This window comes from Puma concolor, chromosome D1 (genome assembly GCF_028749965.1).
Source record: "Puma concolor isolate L17-30 chromosome D1, mPumCon1.1.hap2, whole genome shotgun sequence".
Lineage (NCBI taxonomy): Eukaryota > Metazoa > Chordata > Mammalia > Carnivora > Felidae > Puma > Puma concolor.
Window position 1 is genome coordinate 113,063,816 of NC_141676.1, and position 20,120 is coordinate 113,083,935.

General features: G+C 39.6%; 1 protein-coding gene and 1 non-coding gene across 14 annotated transcripts in view; one reads left to right on the forward strand and one right to left on the reverse strand.

The window, feature by feature from the left end:
- The window catches only part of GRIA4 (glutamate ionotropic receptor AMPA type subunit 4), a 399,366-nt gene that overhangs the window by 236,371 nt on the left and 142,875 nt on the right, over positions 1-20,120 (reverse strand). For 12 of the 13 annotated variants that reach the window (XR_015241385.1, XR_015241384.1, XM_086679252.1 and 9 more), the window contains one exon: positions 14,220-14,459. Coding sequence is in view for 11 of the 13 variants with exons in the window: in XM_086679252.1 (XP_086535378.1) it covers positions 14,220-14,459 (240 nt within the window). In the remaining 2 variants the exon portion in view is untranslated. Of the gene's footprint in view, positions 1-14,219; positions 14,460-14,883; positions 15,125-20,120 lie in introns of those variants that run through there. The other variant, XM_086679254.1, reaches the window with a different exon arrangement.
- Positions 7,909-8,015, forward strand: LOC112866284 (U6 spliceosomal RNA). The gene has a single exon (XR_003224118.1). It is a non-coding gene; the product is annotated as a U6 spliceosomal RNA (small nuclear RNA).

Consider the following 20,120-nt stretch of genomic DNA (forward strand, 5'->3'; position numbering starts at 1 on the left):
TGGATAAATACCTAGTAGTGCAATTGGTGGGTTGTAGGGTAGTTCTATTTTTAATTTTTTGAGGAACCTGCATATTGTTTTCCAGAGTGGCTGCACCAGTTTCCATTTCTACCAGCAGTGCAAAAGAGATCCTCTTTCTCTGCATTCTTGTCAACATCCGTTGTTGCCTGAGTTGTTAATATTAGCCATTCTGACAGGTGTGAGGGGGTATCTCGTTGTGGTTTTGGTTTGTATTTCCCTGATGATGAGTGATGTTGAGCATTTTTTCATGTGTCAGTTGGCCATCTGGATGACATGTCTTTTGCCATGTCTTTTGTCCATTTCTTCACTGGATTATTTGTTTTTTGGGTGTTTAGTTTGATAAGTTCTTTACAGATTTTGGATACTAACCCTTTATCTGATATGTCATTTGCAAACATCTTCTCCCATTTCATCAGCTGTCTTTTAGTTTTGCTGACTGTTTCCTTCACCATGCAAAAGCTTTTTATTTTGGTGAGGTTCCAATAGTTCATTTTTGCTTTTCTTTCCCTTGCGTCTAGAGACATGTTGAGTAAGAAGTTGTTGTGACCAAGGTCAAAGAGGTTTTTGCTTGCTTTCTCCTCGAGGATTCTGATCATTTCCTATCTTACATTTAGGTTTTTCATCCATTTTGAGTTTATTTTTGTGTATGGTGTAAGAAAGTGGTCCAGGTTCATTTTTCTGCATGTCACTGTCCAGTTTTCCCACCACTACTTGCTGAAGAGACTGCCATTCCTATTTTGTCAAATATTAGTTGGCCATACGTCTGTGGGTCCATGTTCCAGTGATGTGAGTGTCTGTTTTTGTGCCAGTACCATACTGTCTTGATGATTACAGCTTTGTAATACAGTTCAAAATCCAGGATTGTGATGCCTCCTGCTTTGGTTTTCTGTTTCAAGATTGCTTTGGCTACTCAGGGTCTTTTCTGGTTCCATACAAATTTTAGGGGTGTTTGTTCTAGTTCTGTGAAGAATGCTAGTGTTATTTTGATAGGGATTTCATTGACTATGTAGATTGTTTTGGGTACTATTGACATTTTAACAATATTTGTTCTTCCTATCCAGGAGCATGGAATCTTTTTCCAATTTTTGTGTCTTCTTCAATTTATTTCATAAGCCCCTATAGTTTTCAGTGGGTAGATTGTTCACCTCTTTGGTTAGATTTACTCCTAGGTATTTTATGGTTTTCGGTGCAATTGTAAATGGGATCACTTCCTTGATTTCTCTTTCTGTTTCTTCATTGTTGGTGTATAGGAACTGATTTCTGTGCACTGATTTTATATCCTGCAACTTTGCTGAATTTAAGAATCAGTTCTAGCAGTTTTTTGGTGGAATCTTTTGGGTTTTCCATATACAGTATCATGTCATCTGCGAAGAGTGTAAGTTTGACCTCCTCCTGGCCAATGTGGATGCCTTTTATTTCTATGTGTTGTCTGATTGCTCAGGCTAAGACTTCCAATACTATGTTGAATAACAGTGGAGAGAGTGGACATCCCTGTCTTGTTCCTGACCTTAGGGAGAAAGCTCTCAGTTTTTCCCCATTGAGGATGATATTAGCATTGGGTCGTTCATATATGGCTTTTATGATCTCGAGGTATGACCCTTCTATCCCTCCTTTCTTGAGGGTTTTTATCAAGAAAGGATGCTGTATTTTGTCAAATGCTTTCTCTGCATCTATTGAGAGGATCGTGTGGTTCTTGTCCTTTCTTTTATTGATGTGATGAATCACATTGATTGTTTTGCAGATATTGAACCAGCCCCGCATCCCAGTTATAAATCCCACTTGGTCATGGTGAATAATGTTTTTAACATATTGTTGGATCTGGTTGGCTAATATCTTGTTGAGGATTTTTGCATCCATATTCATCAGGGAAATTGGTCTGTAGTTCTTTTTAGTGGAGTCTTTGTCTGGTTTTGGAATCAAGGTAATGTTGGCTTCATAGAAAGAGTTTGGAAGTTTTCCTTCCATTTCTATTTTTTGGGACAGCTTCAAGAGAATAGGTGTTAACTCTTCCTTAAATGTTTGGTAGAATTCCCCTGCAAAGCCATCTGGCCCTGGACTCTTGTTTTTTGGGACATTTTTGATTACTAATTCGATTTCTTTACTGATTATGGGTCTGTACAAATTTTCTATTTCTTCCTGTTTCAGTTTTGGTAGTGTATATGTTTCTAGGAATTTGTCCATTTCTTCCAGATTGCCCATTTTATTGGCATATAATTGCTCATAATATTCTCTTATTATTGGTTTTACTTCTGCTGTGTCAGTGTGATCTCTTCTCTTGCCTTATTGATTTAATTTATTTGGGTACTTTCCTTTTGATTAAACTGGCTAGTGGTTTATCAATTTTGTTAATTCTTTCAAAGAACCAGCTTCTGGTTTCACTGATCTGTTCTACTGTTTTTCGTTGTTGTTGTTGTTGTTTTTTCTCAATAGCATTAATTTCTGCTCTAATTTTCATTAGTTTCTGTCTTCTGCTGGTGTGGGGTTTTATTTGCTGCTCTTTTTCCAGCTCTTTAAGGTGTAAGTTTAGGATGTGTATCTGAGACCTTTTTTCCTTCTTTAGGAAGGCCTGGATGCTATACACTTCCCTCTTATGACCACCTTTGCTGGGTCCCAGAGGTTTTTGGCTGTGGTGTTATCAGTTTCATTGGCTTCCATGTACTTTTTAATTTCTTCTTTAACTTGTTGGTTAGTCCATTCATTCTTTAGTAGGATGTTCTTCAGTCTCCAAGTATTTGTTACCTTTCCAAGTTATTTGTGGTTAATTTCAAGTTTCATAGCATTGTGGTCTGAAAATACGCAAAGTATGATCTCGATCTTTTTGTACTTGCTGAGGGCTGATTTGTGTCCCAGTATGTGGTCTATTCTGGAGAACATTACATGTACACTGGAGAAGAATGTATATTCTGCTGCTTTAGGATGAAATGTTCTGAATATATCTGTTAAGTCCATTTGGTCCAGTGTGTCATTCAAAGCCATTGTTTCCTTGTTGATTTTCTGTTTAGATGATCTGTCCATTGTTGTAAGTGGGGTGTTGAAGTCTCCTACTATTATTGTATTATTATCAATGAGTTTCTTTATGTTTGGGATTAATCAATTTATATATTTGGGTGCTTTCACATTTGGAGCATAAATGTTTACAACGGTTTACATAAATGTTTACAGCTGTTCTGTCTTCTTGATGGATAGACTCCTTAATTATGATATAATGCCTTTCACCATCTCTTGTAATAGTCTTTTCACCATCTCTTGTAAAAGTCTAGATTGTCTGATATACGTATGGCTACTCCAGTCTTCTTTTGTCAACCATTAGCATGGTAGATGGTTCTCCATTGCCTTACTTTCAATCTGAAGGTGTCTTTAGGTCTAAAGTGGGTCCCTTGTAAACAGCATATAGATGGATCCTGTTTTCTTATCCATTCTGTTACCCTGTATCTTTCGATTGGAGCATTTAGTTCACTGGCATTCAGAGTGAGTACTGAAAGATATGAGTTTATTGCCATTATGTTGCTTGTAGAGCTGGGAGTTTCTGGTGGTGTTCTCCGGTCCTTTCTAGTCTTTGTTGCTTTTGGTATGTATGTATGTATGTATGTATGTATGTATGTATGTATGTATGTGTGTGTATGTATGTATGTATGTATGTATGTATTTATTTAGTCTTTTCTCCCCTCAGAGAGTCCCCCTTAAAATTTCTTGCAGGGATGGTTTATTGGTCATGAACTCTTTTAATTTTTGTTTGTCTGGGCTACTTCTAATCTCTCCTTCTATTTTGAATGACAGTCTTGCTGTACAAAGAATTTGTGGCTGCATATTTTTCTGATATAGCACATTGAATATATCCTGCTATTCCTTTCTGGCCTGCCAAGTTTCTGTGGATAGGTCTGCTGCAAACCTGATCTGTCCTCCCTTGTAATTTAAAGACTTTTTACCCCTTGCTGCTTTCAGGATTATTTCCTTGCTTGAGTATTTTGTGAATTTGACTATGATATGCCTCGATGATGGTCAGTTTTTGTTGAATCTAATGGGAGTCTTCTGTGGTTCCTGGATTTTGACGTCTGTCTTTCCTCAGGTTAGGAAAGTTTTCCTCTATGATTTGCTCACATAACTCTTCTACTCCTTTTTCTCTCTCTTCATCTTCTGAGACCCCTATGATTCTGATGTTGTTCCTTTTTAATGAGTCACTGGTTTCTCTAAATCTTAAATCATGCTCTTTGGCCTTAGTCTCCCTCTTTTTTTCTGCTTCATTATTCCTCAAAAGTTTGTCTCTATGTCGCTGATTTGCTGCTCTGCCTCATCCATCCTTGCTGCCATGGCATGCATTATAGATTGCAGCTCAGTTATAGCATTTTTTATTTCATCCTGACTAGCTTTTACTTCTTTTATCTCCACAGATAGGGATTCTAATCTATTTTTGACTCCAGCTAATATTCTTATTATCGTGATTCTAAATTGTGGTTCAGACATCCTACTTGTGTCTGTTTTGGTTAAGTCTCTGGCTGTCGTTTCTTCCTGCTTTTTCTTTTGGGGTGAATTCCTGCTGAGTTCTGTGGTTCAGGTTGTGCAGATTGTTGTGTTAATCCTCAAATCAATTTTCTAGGTGTGCAGGATGGTTTAATGTTGATCTGGCTGTATTTCATAGATGCAAGACACAAAAAAACTTCCATGCTGTTCCACCAACTTGGCTCCTCCTGTATTTTGTGTGTTTGAACAGTGCATGCCAATGGGGCCAATGCAATGACCTTTCTAGGGTGCAGGGGCTCCAACGGTCCTACCCAGATCTTGCTCTTCTCTTCACACTGAGCACCAACAATGGGAAGCAAACGTGAATGGAGGACCATGTTGACAGGTGGTTTGTCAGTCAGTCAACAATGTATCTGTCTAGTGCCTTCTACATGACAACCAAACAGACCCGGCATAAATGTTGGTGGAAGGCTGCATATTTACTTTCCCTGCCAGTCCACTTGGGTCTCTTTCAAATGAATGAGTGGAAGGCTCCTGGCACAAGAGCAAGTGTAGGCTCTGTGTGTCTCCAGAATATGTCCAATCTGTCCACACACTGCTTATGGTCCTGCTCCTCACTCCGGCCCCTTCTCTGCCTACGCTTGTTGTACCTTTATGGCATTGTTCTTCGAGAACCCTCTTGTTTGGCAGTGTGGTTCTGGTTCATCATACTTGTGGGATTTGAGCGCAAGCATGGCACTTCCAGCACCCCTCATTGTAGCTTTATGGCACTGTTCTTCGAGAACCCCATTGTCTGGCAGTATGGTTCTGGGTCATCATCCTTGTGGGATTTTAGCACAAGGATGGCACTTCCAGCACTTGCCCTCAACTCCTTCATTCTGTAACCAGGGAAGGTGGGAGGGGACAGACATACACGTGCCTCCCTTTGCCTCCTCTCCCCAGGGAAAAGGGATGGCACATGTAACCCTCTTTATGAAAATACCCACCAGGGTTCCTTCACCCCATGCATGTGCCCCTCCATCCACTATGCCCCCCTCCTAACCTGCAGAGGTGCCAGCCTGTGGAATCGGGTTAATGAGGGCCGAAGACAGGCACTGCAGTGCCACCAAAGGAGATGCTGTAGAGGGAGCAGGGGCTGCCTTGCCAGCTTATGATTACTTTTTCTCCCTCAATTACAAGTTAGAATCGCCATAGGAAGCTCCATTGTTATGTTTACACATGTTTTTTTTCTTTGCTTTCCCACTGGCCCGGCTCCAGCAGGAAGGCAGTGATACATGCTTGAAACACAGAGTGAAGTGTGTTCTCCTCCTGACAGAATGGGCTAGCCTCACACTTGGCAGCTGGTAACAAGTAAATATTTGGCATCATCAGCCTGATGAAAAATGTAATAAATATCAGTAAGCAAACATATTTAAGTGAGCTATAAAAAAGCCTAAATCCTAATGAGTTAATTATAAACAAAGATAAATGCCTGAGGTTCGCCATGGGAAGTTTATAAAAAGGGAACTCCTCTTCATCCCAGTGAGGGTTTTTACAGTTAAAGGTGTTTTCCCTGAGGATTAGGAAATACACTGAAATGAGGCTGAATGTACCAAGCACTAAAGATAAATTTTCATCCCTTCTTGGATAACACCAGGTTAGTGTCTGAAAGATTCTTACTTCTCCTGAATTTATACATCAAAGATCTCTGTTTTGCTAATGTGTTTCTAATTTTGTTTTTAATAAGAAAATTGCATTGTAAGTGGCACAATTCATGGGAGATGTGTGCTGGCGTCACATGAACCTGCGCAGTAACTGGAAACTGGGAGGCGGGAACTCGTAAGCAGCCCTACACACTCAGCACTCCTGTGAGCAGCTCCGAGGCCAGGTGACAGGTGCGCAGTCATCCCTGAAAATGTTCCCCATCTCACACCTCTCAGAAAGGAATTTCAAAGAAGAAGCAGAGCCAGTGATATTATTTTGGTGTGAACTGAAGTCATTACACCATATTCCTTGCACTTTTCTGCTCTGTTATCCCCCTACATTACCTATGGGCGTGAGTTTACCACAAGCCCATGCTGGTAATGAGTGATAGAGGACTGAGGTTCCCAGGTCCATGGAACCATGTTGCCTAAACACTCTATGTTGTGATGCAGGATGGAGGGAAAGAGTAAAAGAATAGGGCAATGTGAGAAGAAATAGAGAAGTGGAGCTGAGAACCCGAAGGGAAGGCAGGCGAGCTCTCTGGAGCCATTTATTCAATAGGCTTATTTACTGGAAAGTTAAGAGAGGTATTGTGGAAAGGTATCTCATGCCTCTTAATTTGTTCCTATTTCTGTGATTTAGATCTCGACTCTTTTCGCAAAAGGATTTGAGGCAGTTTAAAAATAAAAGGCACATATGCAGCAAAACCCAAAAAGTAGAAATAAAATAGCAAGATCTCTGCCCTCCCCACCCAAGCTCCCCTCTCCACCCCCTTCCCTCCTTGCTCTGGCTTCAGCGCAGGGGAGCAGCACACATACATTATGCCACCCACAACGTTGTTTCCTAGGTTTTTCAAAATATGTTATGCTACGTGTAGAATATAGTTTTGTTAAAAAAAAAAAAAAAAAACAGGCCAAAGGAAATAAGCCAAACCAACCCAAATTAAAGTTTTCTACTCTATGTCTTGCCAAATCCATGTCTCCTAGGGACAATTTACATAATGTTATAATAATAATTCATATATTGAACACAAGATATTCAGCAACCCCTGAAATAACGCCATGAACCTGGAAACAGCCAATGCGATAAAACGTTGAACATTAAGCATTAAAGAGAAGTATGAAATAAAACAAGAATAGCGCCAGCCACTGCTTACTCTGGCCTCCAGAATGGGTGCGTGAAAAACAATGACAGTGATCCTTACAAGTTTTAAATGTTAGGGGCACCTGGGTGGCTCAGTCATTTAAGCATCCAATGCTTGATTTCGGCTCAGGTCATGATCACACAGTTTGTGAGATCGAGCCCACATCAAGTCTCAGATGATAGCGTGGAGCCTGCTTGGGATTCTCTCTCTCCCTCTCTCTCAAAATAAATAAATAAATGAACATTAAAAAAAAAGAATTTTTAAATATTAGGTTTATATCTCTTCATCTCTCCCTTGATCATAAATTCATCTTGTGACCCGTGGTGTTGGGAATGGCCATAGATGCATCATAAATATGTACAATTCTGTGCAATACACAGAAGTAAAAAATATTTTCCTTTGAAAACATCTATTTCAAGTGAGAAAATAATGACTTCTTATAATATTTAAATTAACATCCCTTTTTCGCTCAAGGAAAAATGACATGTTGTTAAGTAGATTTGACAAAAATTCAAGGTTTTATAATGCCAAAAATATGGATTATTTTAAAGTGTTTTAAATATTTAGCTTGATTATATCTAAATCAAGAATGTTCTTTTTCAGTGCTCACTTCAGCAGCACATATACTAAAACTGAAACGATACAGAGAAGACTGGCCTGGACCTTGTGCAAGGATGATACACAAATTCATGAAGCGTTCCATGTTTTTTGCAAACTGGTGCAGCCATTCGGCAAAACAGTGTGGAGGTTCCTGGAAAAACTAAAAATAGAACTACCCTATGACCTAGCAATAGCACTGCTGGGAATTTATCCAAGGGATACTGGAATGCTGATGCACAAGGGTACATGTACCCCAATGTTTATAGCAGCACTTTCAACAATAGCCAAATTGTGGAAAGAGCCTAAATGTCCATCAACTGATGAACGGATAAAGAAGATGAGGTTTATGTATACAATGGAATATTACTTGGCAATGAGGAAGAATGAAATCCTGCCATTTTAGCAACGTGGATGGAACTGGAGGGTATTATGCTAGGTGAAATAAGTCAGTCAGAGGAGGACAGATATCACATTTCCACTCATATGTGGAACTTGAGAAACTGAGCAGAAGATCATGGGTAAGGGAAGGGGAAAAAATAGTTACGGAGAGGCAGGGAGGCAAACCATAAGAAACTCTTAAATACTGAGAACAAACTGAGGGTTAATGGGGGATTGGGGGGGAGGGGAAAATGGATGATGGGTATAGAGGAGAGCACTTGCTGGGATGAGCACTGGGTGTTATATGTAAGTGATGAACCACGGGAATCTACCCCAAAACCAAGAGCACACTGTACACACTACATTTTAGACAATTTGACAATAAATTATATTAAAAAAAAAAAAGGATGTTCTTTTTCAGGCTGCTCCATACTTTTTCATGATAAGAAAAAATTTAATTCAAGGACCATCTCTATAGGAGAATTTTTCATTTTGACTAATATAGGAATTATTTGATACATTAAAATACGGTATCATTAAAAAACAAAACAAAACAATTGAGGCACCTGGGTGGCTCAGTCGATTAAGTGTTCAGCATTGGCTCTGTCATGATCTCTTGATTCATGAATTTGAGTCCCGTGCTGGGCTCTCAGCTGTCAGCATGGAGCCTGCTTGGGATTCTCTCTCTCTCTCTCTCTCTCTCTCTCTCTCTCTCTCTCTGTCCCTCCCTGCTCATGTTCTCTCTCTCTCTCTCTCTCTCTCAAAAATAAACAAAGATTTTAAAAAAAACACATGGTATCATTAATAAAATTTGAATTACATGATTAGTTATGAGAGCATCAAAATTATTTGATACCTATTGTCAAGGACTTTGATTAAGTCATTCATCCACTTCATGTTTATGGCATACTTATTAGGGGTTACTATGCTACACAGAAAAGATATAAATGCAGCAAGATATAATAATTACTGCTGAAAGATGTATTTCTGGGGGAAGGAAAGATATATAAATATACACACAGTGTAATGTGAAAATTACTATAAAAAGGATTCTGCACAGGGTGTTCTCTAAGTTCTTTTCCTACATGAATTGATAAAAGATTTGGACATCTCGCTCAAACTAAAATATGTTGTTCCAAATGAGCTCATTGTTTAGATACACTGTGTTGTCCCATATGGTAGGTAGCCATTAGGCAAATGTGACTACTTAGGGTAACTAATTAAAATTTAATATTCAGATCTTCAGGTTCATAAGCAACATTTCAAACATATTCAATAGCCTTAAATTTATCAACTCAAAAATCTTACCAAAGTTTTATTCCAAATGTAAAAACATCACACTGTGTCTCAAAGGCAAGCTCTTGGCTATCAAACAGAATCTTGTGTGCCATTTCCTAATGAAGCTATAGCAAGTGAGTTAACTTCATCCTAGTACAGTCTTGCTCATCACTGCATTCTTTTTAAAAAAAACTTTTTAAAATTTAAAATTAAAATTTTTTTTAAGTTAAAAAAAGTTTTTTTTTTTTTAAAAAAAGCAAGGGAGAAAGCAAGGGAGGGGAACAAAGAGAAGGAGACAGAGAATCGGAAGGAAGCAGGCTCCACACCATCAGTGAAAAGCCAGACATGGGACTTGAACCCGTGATCTGAGATCATGACCTGAGCTAAAGCTGGACATTTAACCGACTGAGCCACCCAGGCACCCCCGTCACTGCATTCTAAATACGTATCAAAGTGTCCGATACAGACAAGGTGAACAATACATTTTTATTGAATGGTAAGTGCATAAACTGAATGAATAAATGGACGAACACTCTCTTCTTCTTTGAGAGGCCGTCAAGTGAAAAGAAGCCAGGAGCGACCTGATAAACAGGATGCTTATGTGACCTACCATCTTTCTTTTTCTGCCCACCGTTTCTAGGGAAGGAATTTGGAATATAATACATATTTATTTATATACAATACCATCTGGAATATAAAGAAACCTTAAAGATAACATGAATGGACCTTAAAGACAATGCAGTTCAACTTTCCTCCTTCTCTGTCCCTGTCTCTATTTCTCCCTGACATATGTGGACAAACTTACAGGTAGGTTCACACAGTTCACCAAGAGCAGAGCAGAACTTGAAGAGAAGTCTTACATCAGAGGGAAGAAAATATCATTCCTTTGACGACAATTCAGCATAAAAACATTACCTTAAGTTATGACAGAGTGAAGCTCTTGTATTTTATAAGATCAGTGTATCACTACGGGGATTAAGATTTCAGAAATAACTAAGTGGATCAATGAGATAACATATCCCAAAATAATGATTTGTGACGCATCAGACAGCCATGTTCCACTCAAGATTGTGGAGAAATTCAGGGTCATATTAAGGCAGTTATTTGTAACAGGAAAAATGTTGAAATAAACAGTTAAGGATAACTGAAGATCAGAGAAAAGTACTAAAATGTACTAAACCATCTTATTTCTTGACAGGTGGTTTTGTACATTATAAAAAAAATTCTTATCTTTAAAGTGGATGTGTGCTCTCTTTTTCTGCATGATGTGAAAATACTGATGACTCTTAGCCAACTATGTTTATGAGAGAAATTAATTAAGCTCACAACTGAAGTTCATACCTCTGTTGGTGATAGTGATACATAATTTTAAGCCCACTATCTAAGAAGAAATAAATTGATCTTGTGATCCTAAACTTATAAAATGAGCACAACAATTTCAAAGGGAGAAAAAATTATTACTGTCTTTTGCAAGTACTTAATTGAAACCAAGAATATCGGGAAGCACGGTCCTGTCATGATAGAGTGAACCATCTCAACACCACGACACGGCCACAAATTTCCATTTATAAAATAAGTAAATCACAGAGATGAAAAGTACAGCATAGGGAATAGAGTCGATACTGTAATAACACTGTATGGTGACAGATGGTGACCACACTTATTGTGGTGAACACTGAGTAATGCACAGAAGTGTTGAGTCACTATGTTGTACCCCTGAAACTAATACAACATCGTACGTCAAATATACTTCAGTAAAAAATATAAAGAGCCATCTTCCTGATATGTTATTCTTTCATTCATGCAATTGCCCCTTGGGATAAAGGTGTCTGTTTTGAAGATGGGTTGTATTACTCTACTAGAAGGCAGTGCAAAGGGCTGGCTGTTCATCCTGCAGCAACTACTAGAGAGAATTCAGAAATTTGAGAGCGTGACTTGCACTAGCTGGTTAAAAGCAGGACAGGGAGACAACAAGGAAAAGCAGGCTTTGTTAAGCAAGCCAATAGGAATGTTAAAGGTAACAAGATGCCATATTAGAAGAAACAGAGCTTGTTCCATGAAGGGTTTAAGCCTTGGGAGGCAGAAACTCAGCCAGGAGAAAGATTCTTTCAAGAACGAAATAGGTCTGCTTATATTAGAGAGATTCCTGGACAGACGGGATGGGACATGGCTCAGGGTTGAAGCATCTGATGTGCTACACAGGGGTGAGGATCCCGGAAAGTACATACTAGTGTGAAAGCAAAGCGCCACTTTGAATCCCTGTTTGGTAGGGAGGCTGATGCACGAACGCCTACAACCTTCTTCTTGCCAGAGACTGATGGACCCAGGCACAGAGGGAAAAAGTAAGACACAGGACCCACTGATATTTCTATGAAATCAAGATGTCATAAAATAAGGATCTTGTGCCCAAAGTGACGAACTGAGCTATATCATAAAGAACCACATAAAGAACAGTCTCATCTATATATATCCCAGTATGTATTTCTTTATATCATGATTCAATTTTTTAACATCTTAAGTCAACTTTATTCAGGTGTAATTTTTTTTTTTTTTTTTGCATTTGACATTCATATGTTACAACTGATGAAGCTATACTGACATATCATTATCACCTAAAGTCCTCGGTTTACATTAGGGTTCACCCTTGGTTTCAGACGTTCTATGTGTTTGGGCAAATGTATAATGACATGCCTACCACTATCATAGTGTCACATCATGATCCAATGCCAGCATCATACTGAGCAACTTCGCTGCTTGACAAATCCTCTGTGATTCACCTGTTCATCCCTCTTTCCCCTTAACCTCTGGCAACCACTAATCTCTTTACTGTCTCCATAGCTTTGCCTTTTCCAGAACGTCATATAGTTGAAATACAGCACGTAGCCTTTTCGGATTGGCTTCTACACTTAGTAGGACTCTGCATTTAAGGTTCCTGCATGTTTTTTAATGTACTGATAGCTCACTGAATAATATTCCATTGTCTGGATGAACCACATTTATTTATTCATCCACCTAATATGAAGGACAATAAAATGAAGGACATTTTGTTGCTTCGGAGTTCTGGTAATTATGAATAAAGGTGCTATAAGTATCTGTGTGCAGGTTTTTGTGGGGACATAAGTTTTCCACTTATAGGTAAATACCAAAGAGCACGAATGCTACATCACAAGGTAAGCACGTATTTAGTTTTGTAAAAAACTGCCACCTTGACTTTCAAACGACTGTACCATTTTGCATTCTCACCAACAACGAACAAGAGCCTCTGTTGCTCTGCATGCTCACCAGCATGTGTCATTGTCAGTCATCTGGACCTTGGCCATTCTAATAAGGTAGTAATACCTCATTGTTGTTTTAAGTTGCCTTATGGTTCAATTTTCAGTGTCCTCTTGCTGAAGGATCTTTCCAAAAGTTAGAAATGAACAGAATGATTTCTCTCATCTATCATACATGCTCTAGGATGCTTTGGATTTTTAGATATTGGAAAATGTCATCACAAGACATGGGTAGGCTCCCATATTTCCAAATGAGAATTACGGCATGTGGCAACCATGCAAAAAATACACTGATGATATTAAGTTTTCTAAACTTGTTACTGAAAGGAATATTTAGCAAGAAAACCAATATAAAATGTACTAGGACCACCAGGGGTGTGACATCTTATAGGATATACCATCTCTGAAAATAGGAAATTATGCTTTGGCCTTTGAAGATAATTACATCTTCAAAAGATTTATTTTGCTTGTTCATTGTTTTATGCTTATTGTTTTACTCATGTCACAGATAGAATTCTATTCAATGATATTCTCAAAACGTTGCCAGTTTGAATTTTTATTCCAACTTCTTGTCATATATACTCTTTAAGGGAAAAATATTGAAGATAAAAAGCCCAAAGGGAGTTCCCTGCTGTTTATTCTGCAATATAATCTGTTGCTGTGATTCTAGACACTAAATAGAAAGAAAAAATAAAAAAAAGAATATGCGAATTTAAGTTATGTCTCACAATGAAAAGTCAAAGTATCTCAAACCTGTATAAAAATGGATGATTGTCAATAACTTATTCACCTTGTTTTTCCAACACATGGGTTGCACAGTATCAGTTCCTGATCTTCAGAGCCTGATAGGTTATGGTAAAATGTAAGGTTGCCAGGGCCCCAAAGCCTTACCCCAAATCTGTACCGCACTGTCACCACATTTCAATTACTCACTTCAAGTTTCACATGTCAAACCCATGGATATGGTTCAACTACTACTTTCTTTTTCCTTTTTCTTTTTTTAAATAAAATTATAGATATAGAGACGCAGACAGAAAAATCAACTTGCTCCCTTAAAGACATTCCAAGACATGAAATCATCTGCACTTGAGGCAAAAGACATTTATTTCCTGATTGTACCTGAAATATCATCACAGAAATGTTCAAAGAAGTATTTATCTTGATTTCAGCTAAGTCACAGAACATGGTTGGCTCATGAATAACCTGGTGCATCTGATGCTCATTTAATTAGAAGTTTGCAGATAAAATTACTGATAATACCCATTGACCCTTTTCTGATTTTAGCTGTAGTAGAGCTCAAATTATTTCCCTAAGTCACAAAAGTGATACCAGGCCACTTCTGGTTGAAAGGGTTTTACTCATGTGGGCGTGGAACTGCGACTTACCCCTGTCTGTGTCGTACAGGAAGACGAAACAGTTCCATTCATAGTGGTCCAGCAGACTCAGGAGCGCGCCCCGCAAGGACGGTCTGAGCTGCAGCACAAACTGGCTCTCCCCCTCCGTGGGGAAACTCGGTGTGATGAGGGAGATGTGCAAGGCGCTGCAGAACGAGGTCAAGGTGTGTACCGACCTCTTATCGTAGAGTCCGAAAATGGCGAACACTCCTCTAGAATACTGGGAACAGACTGAAAAAGAGAAGGAAAGAAACACACTATTAGCACACTCAAGCTGGTGAGTTGCACATCTACAGTCCATGAACTTAAAAAAAAAAAAAAAAAAAAAAAGTCTGAATCACTCGTATAGTCAGGAACATAAGGAAAGTAAAAGTGGAGTGTGCAATTCATTGTGGAATTAATTATCGGATTGCTGAGTATGTGCTCAGAGCCTTGCACTGGCCTGGTAACAAGGAGCCATAGGTTTTCTCTCTCCAGAAGCCAGGTCAGGGCTGTGTTCCCAGACAGAGACTAGGAAGACCCCGGCCTCCAGGAAGACCCCACCAACATAAGTCCCCGCCACTAGGAAAACCCCGGCCGCCAGGAAGACCCCGGCCACTAGGAACACCCGGCTGCTAGGAAAACCCCGGCCTCGCCTGGTCCACCAGATCTGCACCTGTTGGTAAGGCAGCTCGTCCTGAAGGAGTACTGGGGGCTGACCCCAAGGCAGAGAGAGAGAGGACTCCATAACAAAGGGACCCCAGCCCCACGCCGGGAGTTGCCTCCGCAGGGGTGGTACTGAGGCTCCGGGTACAGATTTGCCCGCCCTGGGGCGCAGAGAGAAAGCTGTGGTTTAAAGGAGCAACTAGAGGGGCGCCTGGGTGGCTTGGTGGGTTCAGCATCTGACCCGCCCGGCTCAGGTCACGATTTCCGGGTCCCTGGGATCCACCCTCCCATCTGGCTCCGGGCCCGCAGGGCGGACCCTGCTTGGGAATCTCTGTCTCCACTCTCTCTGCTCCTCCCCTGCCCGGGCTCTCTCTGCCCTGTCTCTCTGTTTCTCTCAAAACAAACAACTGAACATCTAAGAAACAAACAAAGGAATAACCAGAACCCAAAGAAACCAGGCCTAGCAGGAAGCCCGGAAGGTGGGGGGTGGAGCGACTAGAGGTCTTCCGGGTCAGAGGTCGGCGAGGGCCCCCGGCGTGCCCTCTGCTCCGGGGAGCCCGCGGCGAAGCCCCAAACTCAGTTCCAGGTGCCATGGAAGCGCGCCGCCTCCGCCTCCGCCTCCGGGAGCTCTGCCACAGATGCCCTCGGGCTCGGAAAACAACCCGGTGGAAAAGGGCAAGTACAACGTAACAGGTGTGGCCTTGGAGCCCCACGAAAGGGTGCGGAGCCGCTGGAAGTTTCACGGTTCGTGCTCCCCCTCCACCTGGACGGCGCGGAGCCCCAGCCGCCCCGCCCCCCAGGCACCCTCAGGGCACACACCTCCCCCAGCCCACCTCCACCCTGTCCACCCGGGGGCGCCCTCAGTGCCCACAGCCCCGGGGCCACCCCACCTCCAGCCCGTCCACAGGGTAGCCACAAGGCAGAGTGACCTGGGACCCCCAGTCCACCAGCCACTGGGCACAAAGAGTCTACACAAGCGTCGACCATCCACACATCATGCCTTCCAGTTGGAGAAAGGTGGCTGTTCAGCCTCATTCACTGAAACAAATAGGAGGTCAAGCAAAGTGTGGATACAGAGGAATTTGCTCCAAATGAAAAAACAAGACAGAACTCCATAAAAAGAACGAAATGAAATAGAGATAAGCAATCTGAAATGTTACTTTTTTTTTTTTTTTAAATCACAACCTTAGAGTTCTCTTGAACCATGTCTGAAAACAAGTTAAGCTGTCTGGAAAATCACTGTTGGGCGTCCTCAATACTAGGGGAATTGTGACCAGCTGTGTAGCTTCTAGGTTGGATATAAAGCTAACACAGAGCAGTTTCATAACCCAACAGAACCAAGTCCCCCCTGCAGTAGACAGGTGCACAATGTCCCATTCTTTCCCTTCTGTGTTCCCAGTTGTTGCAAGGACAATGAGGCAAATACAAAAAGAGAGAAAACAAAACAAAAACAAAAAACAAAAACTCTTCTCAAGATTCTTGCCCAGCTACATTTTGATCCCTCTTTTGACATGACCAAATTCTAGTCCAAACTTGGATGACTTTTTCTAATTTACCTTTATTTAATTTAATTTTAATTTTATTTTTTAAATGTTTTTCATTATTTTTGAGAGAGAGAGAGAGGAAGACAAAGAATTTGAAGGCAGCTTCCAGGCTCTGAGGTGTCAGCACAGAGCCCAATGCTGGGCTCAAACTCATGGACCATGAAATCATGACCTGAGTAGAAGTCACACACTTAACCAACTGAGCCACCCAGGCACCCCTCTAATTTACCTTTTAAAGGATACAAACTTGCATGAAAAAAAAAATACTCCATGTATGCAGTAAAGCAAGACTGTTTGAATTCCAGATTCTTAGAGTTTACCACATAATGGTTTTAAGGTCCATTTCTCCTTGGCTTATATAGCTAGTTTAAGAAGGCTTTAGTTCTATGAAATGTTTATGTTTTCTGATTTTGGTTACTACTTTTAATTGCTAAGTTCATTATGAAGCCTTGAATATTGGATAATCTAGAGCTATTTACCTTAGGAGTAGTTCATTGTGATACAAAGAAATTAGATTCTGCTTTGTTGAAGCAGTAATAGGCTCTTGGAAAAAATTAATTACCTTAATAACATTTATATCCATATTCTACAATACCTGGGTTTTAGGAAATTAGGAGGCAAAATTAAATAAGATAAATTAATAAAACCTGGCAGTATTTCTTCTGTTCTTGTTTATTTTGCTTCTGAAATTGGGGATACAGTCTGAGCAATGTAATTATAGCAGAAGAAGGTACCAGTTAAAAGAAAATGGATGTTACTGGTTTTCTTTAGATGAGGTGCTCTAAGAGATATTGTATATATTGTGGAAAAACTAAAGCCTAACTAAGGGACCAGCGTCTATATTCAAATGGATAAGACTAGGATAGACCTGACCTTAAAAAATAGAAGATGTGTGTTACCTAACTAGAACTTCAAGTTGGAAGAAAAAAATAGAATATACAGGAAAGGCTGCAAACGTTGCAAACCAGTTCAAATCCTAGTGCTCTTGTTAGCCAGGTGACCTTGACTAAGTTATTTAATCTTACTTGCCTCAACTATAAATACATAATATGCCAAAAATTAAATAACATAATATATGTAAAAGTACTATTACATATGGGAGACAACCAATAAGTGGTGAGTTATATAAAGAAATTCCACCAAGGAAGAACATCCAATTCTAATTCTATGCTCACCCATGAACTACCATTTGATCACCTGAGTAGACTGACTAATCTAGAAGGCTTGGTCTGACAGTGTGACTGGCTGCAATTTTCTCGCAATATATAAGACACAAGGTAATGTAACATTTGAGTATCCGGAGTTGTAACTCAATTCATTTATATAACTTAAGAGACTTGATCTGATAAATCAAGTTGCTGGATCAGATGTTAACCTTGTGAATGTTCCACCAAGGCTTTGGATGTATTTACATAAGTGCTATCTATATATTTAGCATACAACCAGGTGGGAGTCGCTTGGCTCCTTTGTAAAGTTTTCATATTGTCCTGTTCTCTTGACTTTTATGCAAATTGAGGGACCACTCTCAGTCTTTCCACAGTAAATAATCTCGCTTAAATAATTTTTATTTTACCCTATTGAAAAAAAATTTGAAGAGCATCAGAACTCAAATCTAAGATACTGGCTTTCAGTTTGGTGTTGAAACTACAAACATGTTAGTTCTTGTTCAAGAAAACATAATAAACAAATCCTGTACTTTAACATACTCATGTATGTAATAAACATTTACATAATCCTTTCTGTTACGGCATTTTAGAACCATACCATTGTCAAGTTTGGGTTTCCAAACTGTTTTTCTAGGAACCTCACAAGTTCTCTAGGAGGACTTGAATAGTTTTGCAGAAACTTTTTTTTTCTAAATTTCTTTATTTATTTTGAGAGAGGGAAACAGAGTGTTGAGCAGGGGAGGGGCAGAGAGAGAGGTAAAGAGAATCCCAAGCAGGCTCCATACTGTCAGTACAGAGCCCAATGAGGGGCTAGAACCCACAAACTGTAAGATCATGACCTGAGCCAAAATCAAGAGTCAGATGCTCAACCAACTGAGCCACCCAGGCGGCCCTGCAGGGAAAGCTTTGATGAGACAGAAAAGGGTAGTACGGTATGCCACTCCCCCCCCCTCAAACCCTACAGCACATCTTATTTCATCTATTTCAAATATTGAGCTACTGCCTATATAAACTTTTATATAAGAATAGTATTAAACTACTACTTTAAAAAAAAGGTCAAAACAATGAATATACTCTGTACAAAGTTCCCAACTATCTTTTTTTTTTATTATATTGTTGTCAGTGTAATCATTATGACTTTCCACTACTCTGGTGCTTGCTATATGATTTAACTTAATTTATTCTACCTGTGACTCAACAAACTCAATATTTTCTGATATTTAATCATCTTGTATCTGCTTTCATTCATTTGCATCATCATAAATATCTACTGTTTCACCGCCATCTGTCACTCTGCTTCTCATAAACTTATTTTGTCACTCACATTTTACTTTCCCTTTGCAAAGGTCCAGTTTTAGTAGGATTCATTTGAATTTTTCTTTTTGGTCTATTTCATTTAGATTATTTGCTTGGCAGGTGAAGATTATTGGGTTTCCTATGTATGTGGATAGATTGTCAGTGAAATGTTCAACATTATTATCTCGATGTGATACCCCACATAGTATTTTATTTGGTCCAACAGACTCAAATTCTGGAATATAATTATTTCTATATTTAGTACTATACTCTAGCTTTGCAAACACTCAAATCGAAATTTGTTTGGTGGTATCTTAGGATATCTATTGTTGCTTACCATACAGATAATTATTCAAACAATGGATCTTTTTCTTAAACTATATAAATGCGTACACAAATGAATGAGAGTAAAATAAGCTGAGTACCCATGTGTTCAGACATGTATACACAAAAGGGAAACTGAATTTTAACGTTCTTGTGTAACATGGCTGAATATAACACAGAAGAAGTAATGCTTAGTCACCAACAAGATGTGATGACAGTATGCTGATATACTTGGGGATACAAACAGTAATCAGGATAAGACTTTGAAATAATCCAGTTATATTTTTAAGCACATATTATATATTCTGCTTCACTAATGAGATCACTAGGATTGTGTATTATGTGGATAAATTCCTAATATAAACACATCATATTAATCCATTCATCTTTTACCTGATGGTGTCAATTAACCAGATCAGTCTTCTCATCAGGTAGTTACCCCATCCCATTCCAGATGCCCAGCCAAGTCACATGATAATATAATTTGATGATTCATAGCTTCCCATTGCATGTAAATCAAATGACATGGTTTTAGCTCAGTGTTTTGCCAGTTGTGGGACACAGATCCAGGTGCTCTGCTGGATTTTCCGTGACCTCCGCCTCAGGGGTAGGAAGAGTGCAGGCCGGTGCTCATTTCCTCCCTCCCTCCCTCCCTCCCTCCCTCCCTCCCTCCCTTCCTTCCTTCCTTCCTTCTTTCCTTTCTTTCCCTCTCTCTCTCTCTTCTATCTATCTATCTATCTATCTAGAGAATGAGACAGACAAAGACAAAGAGGATTGGAGAAATCTGAGCATGTTTCTTTGAGGGAATGGAGTCAGCAGAGAGGGAAATACATACAGAAGAGAAAAGGGGTACCAAATAGGGAAGGCCCCAAATAGAATGTATAGGGTCAAGGGCACATATAAAATTGGCCTTGAAT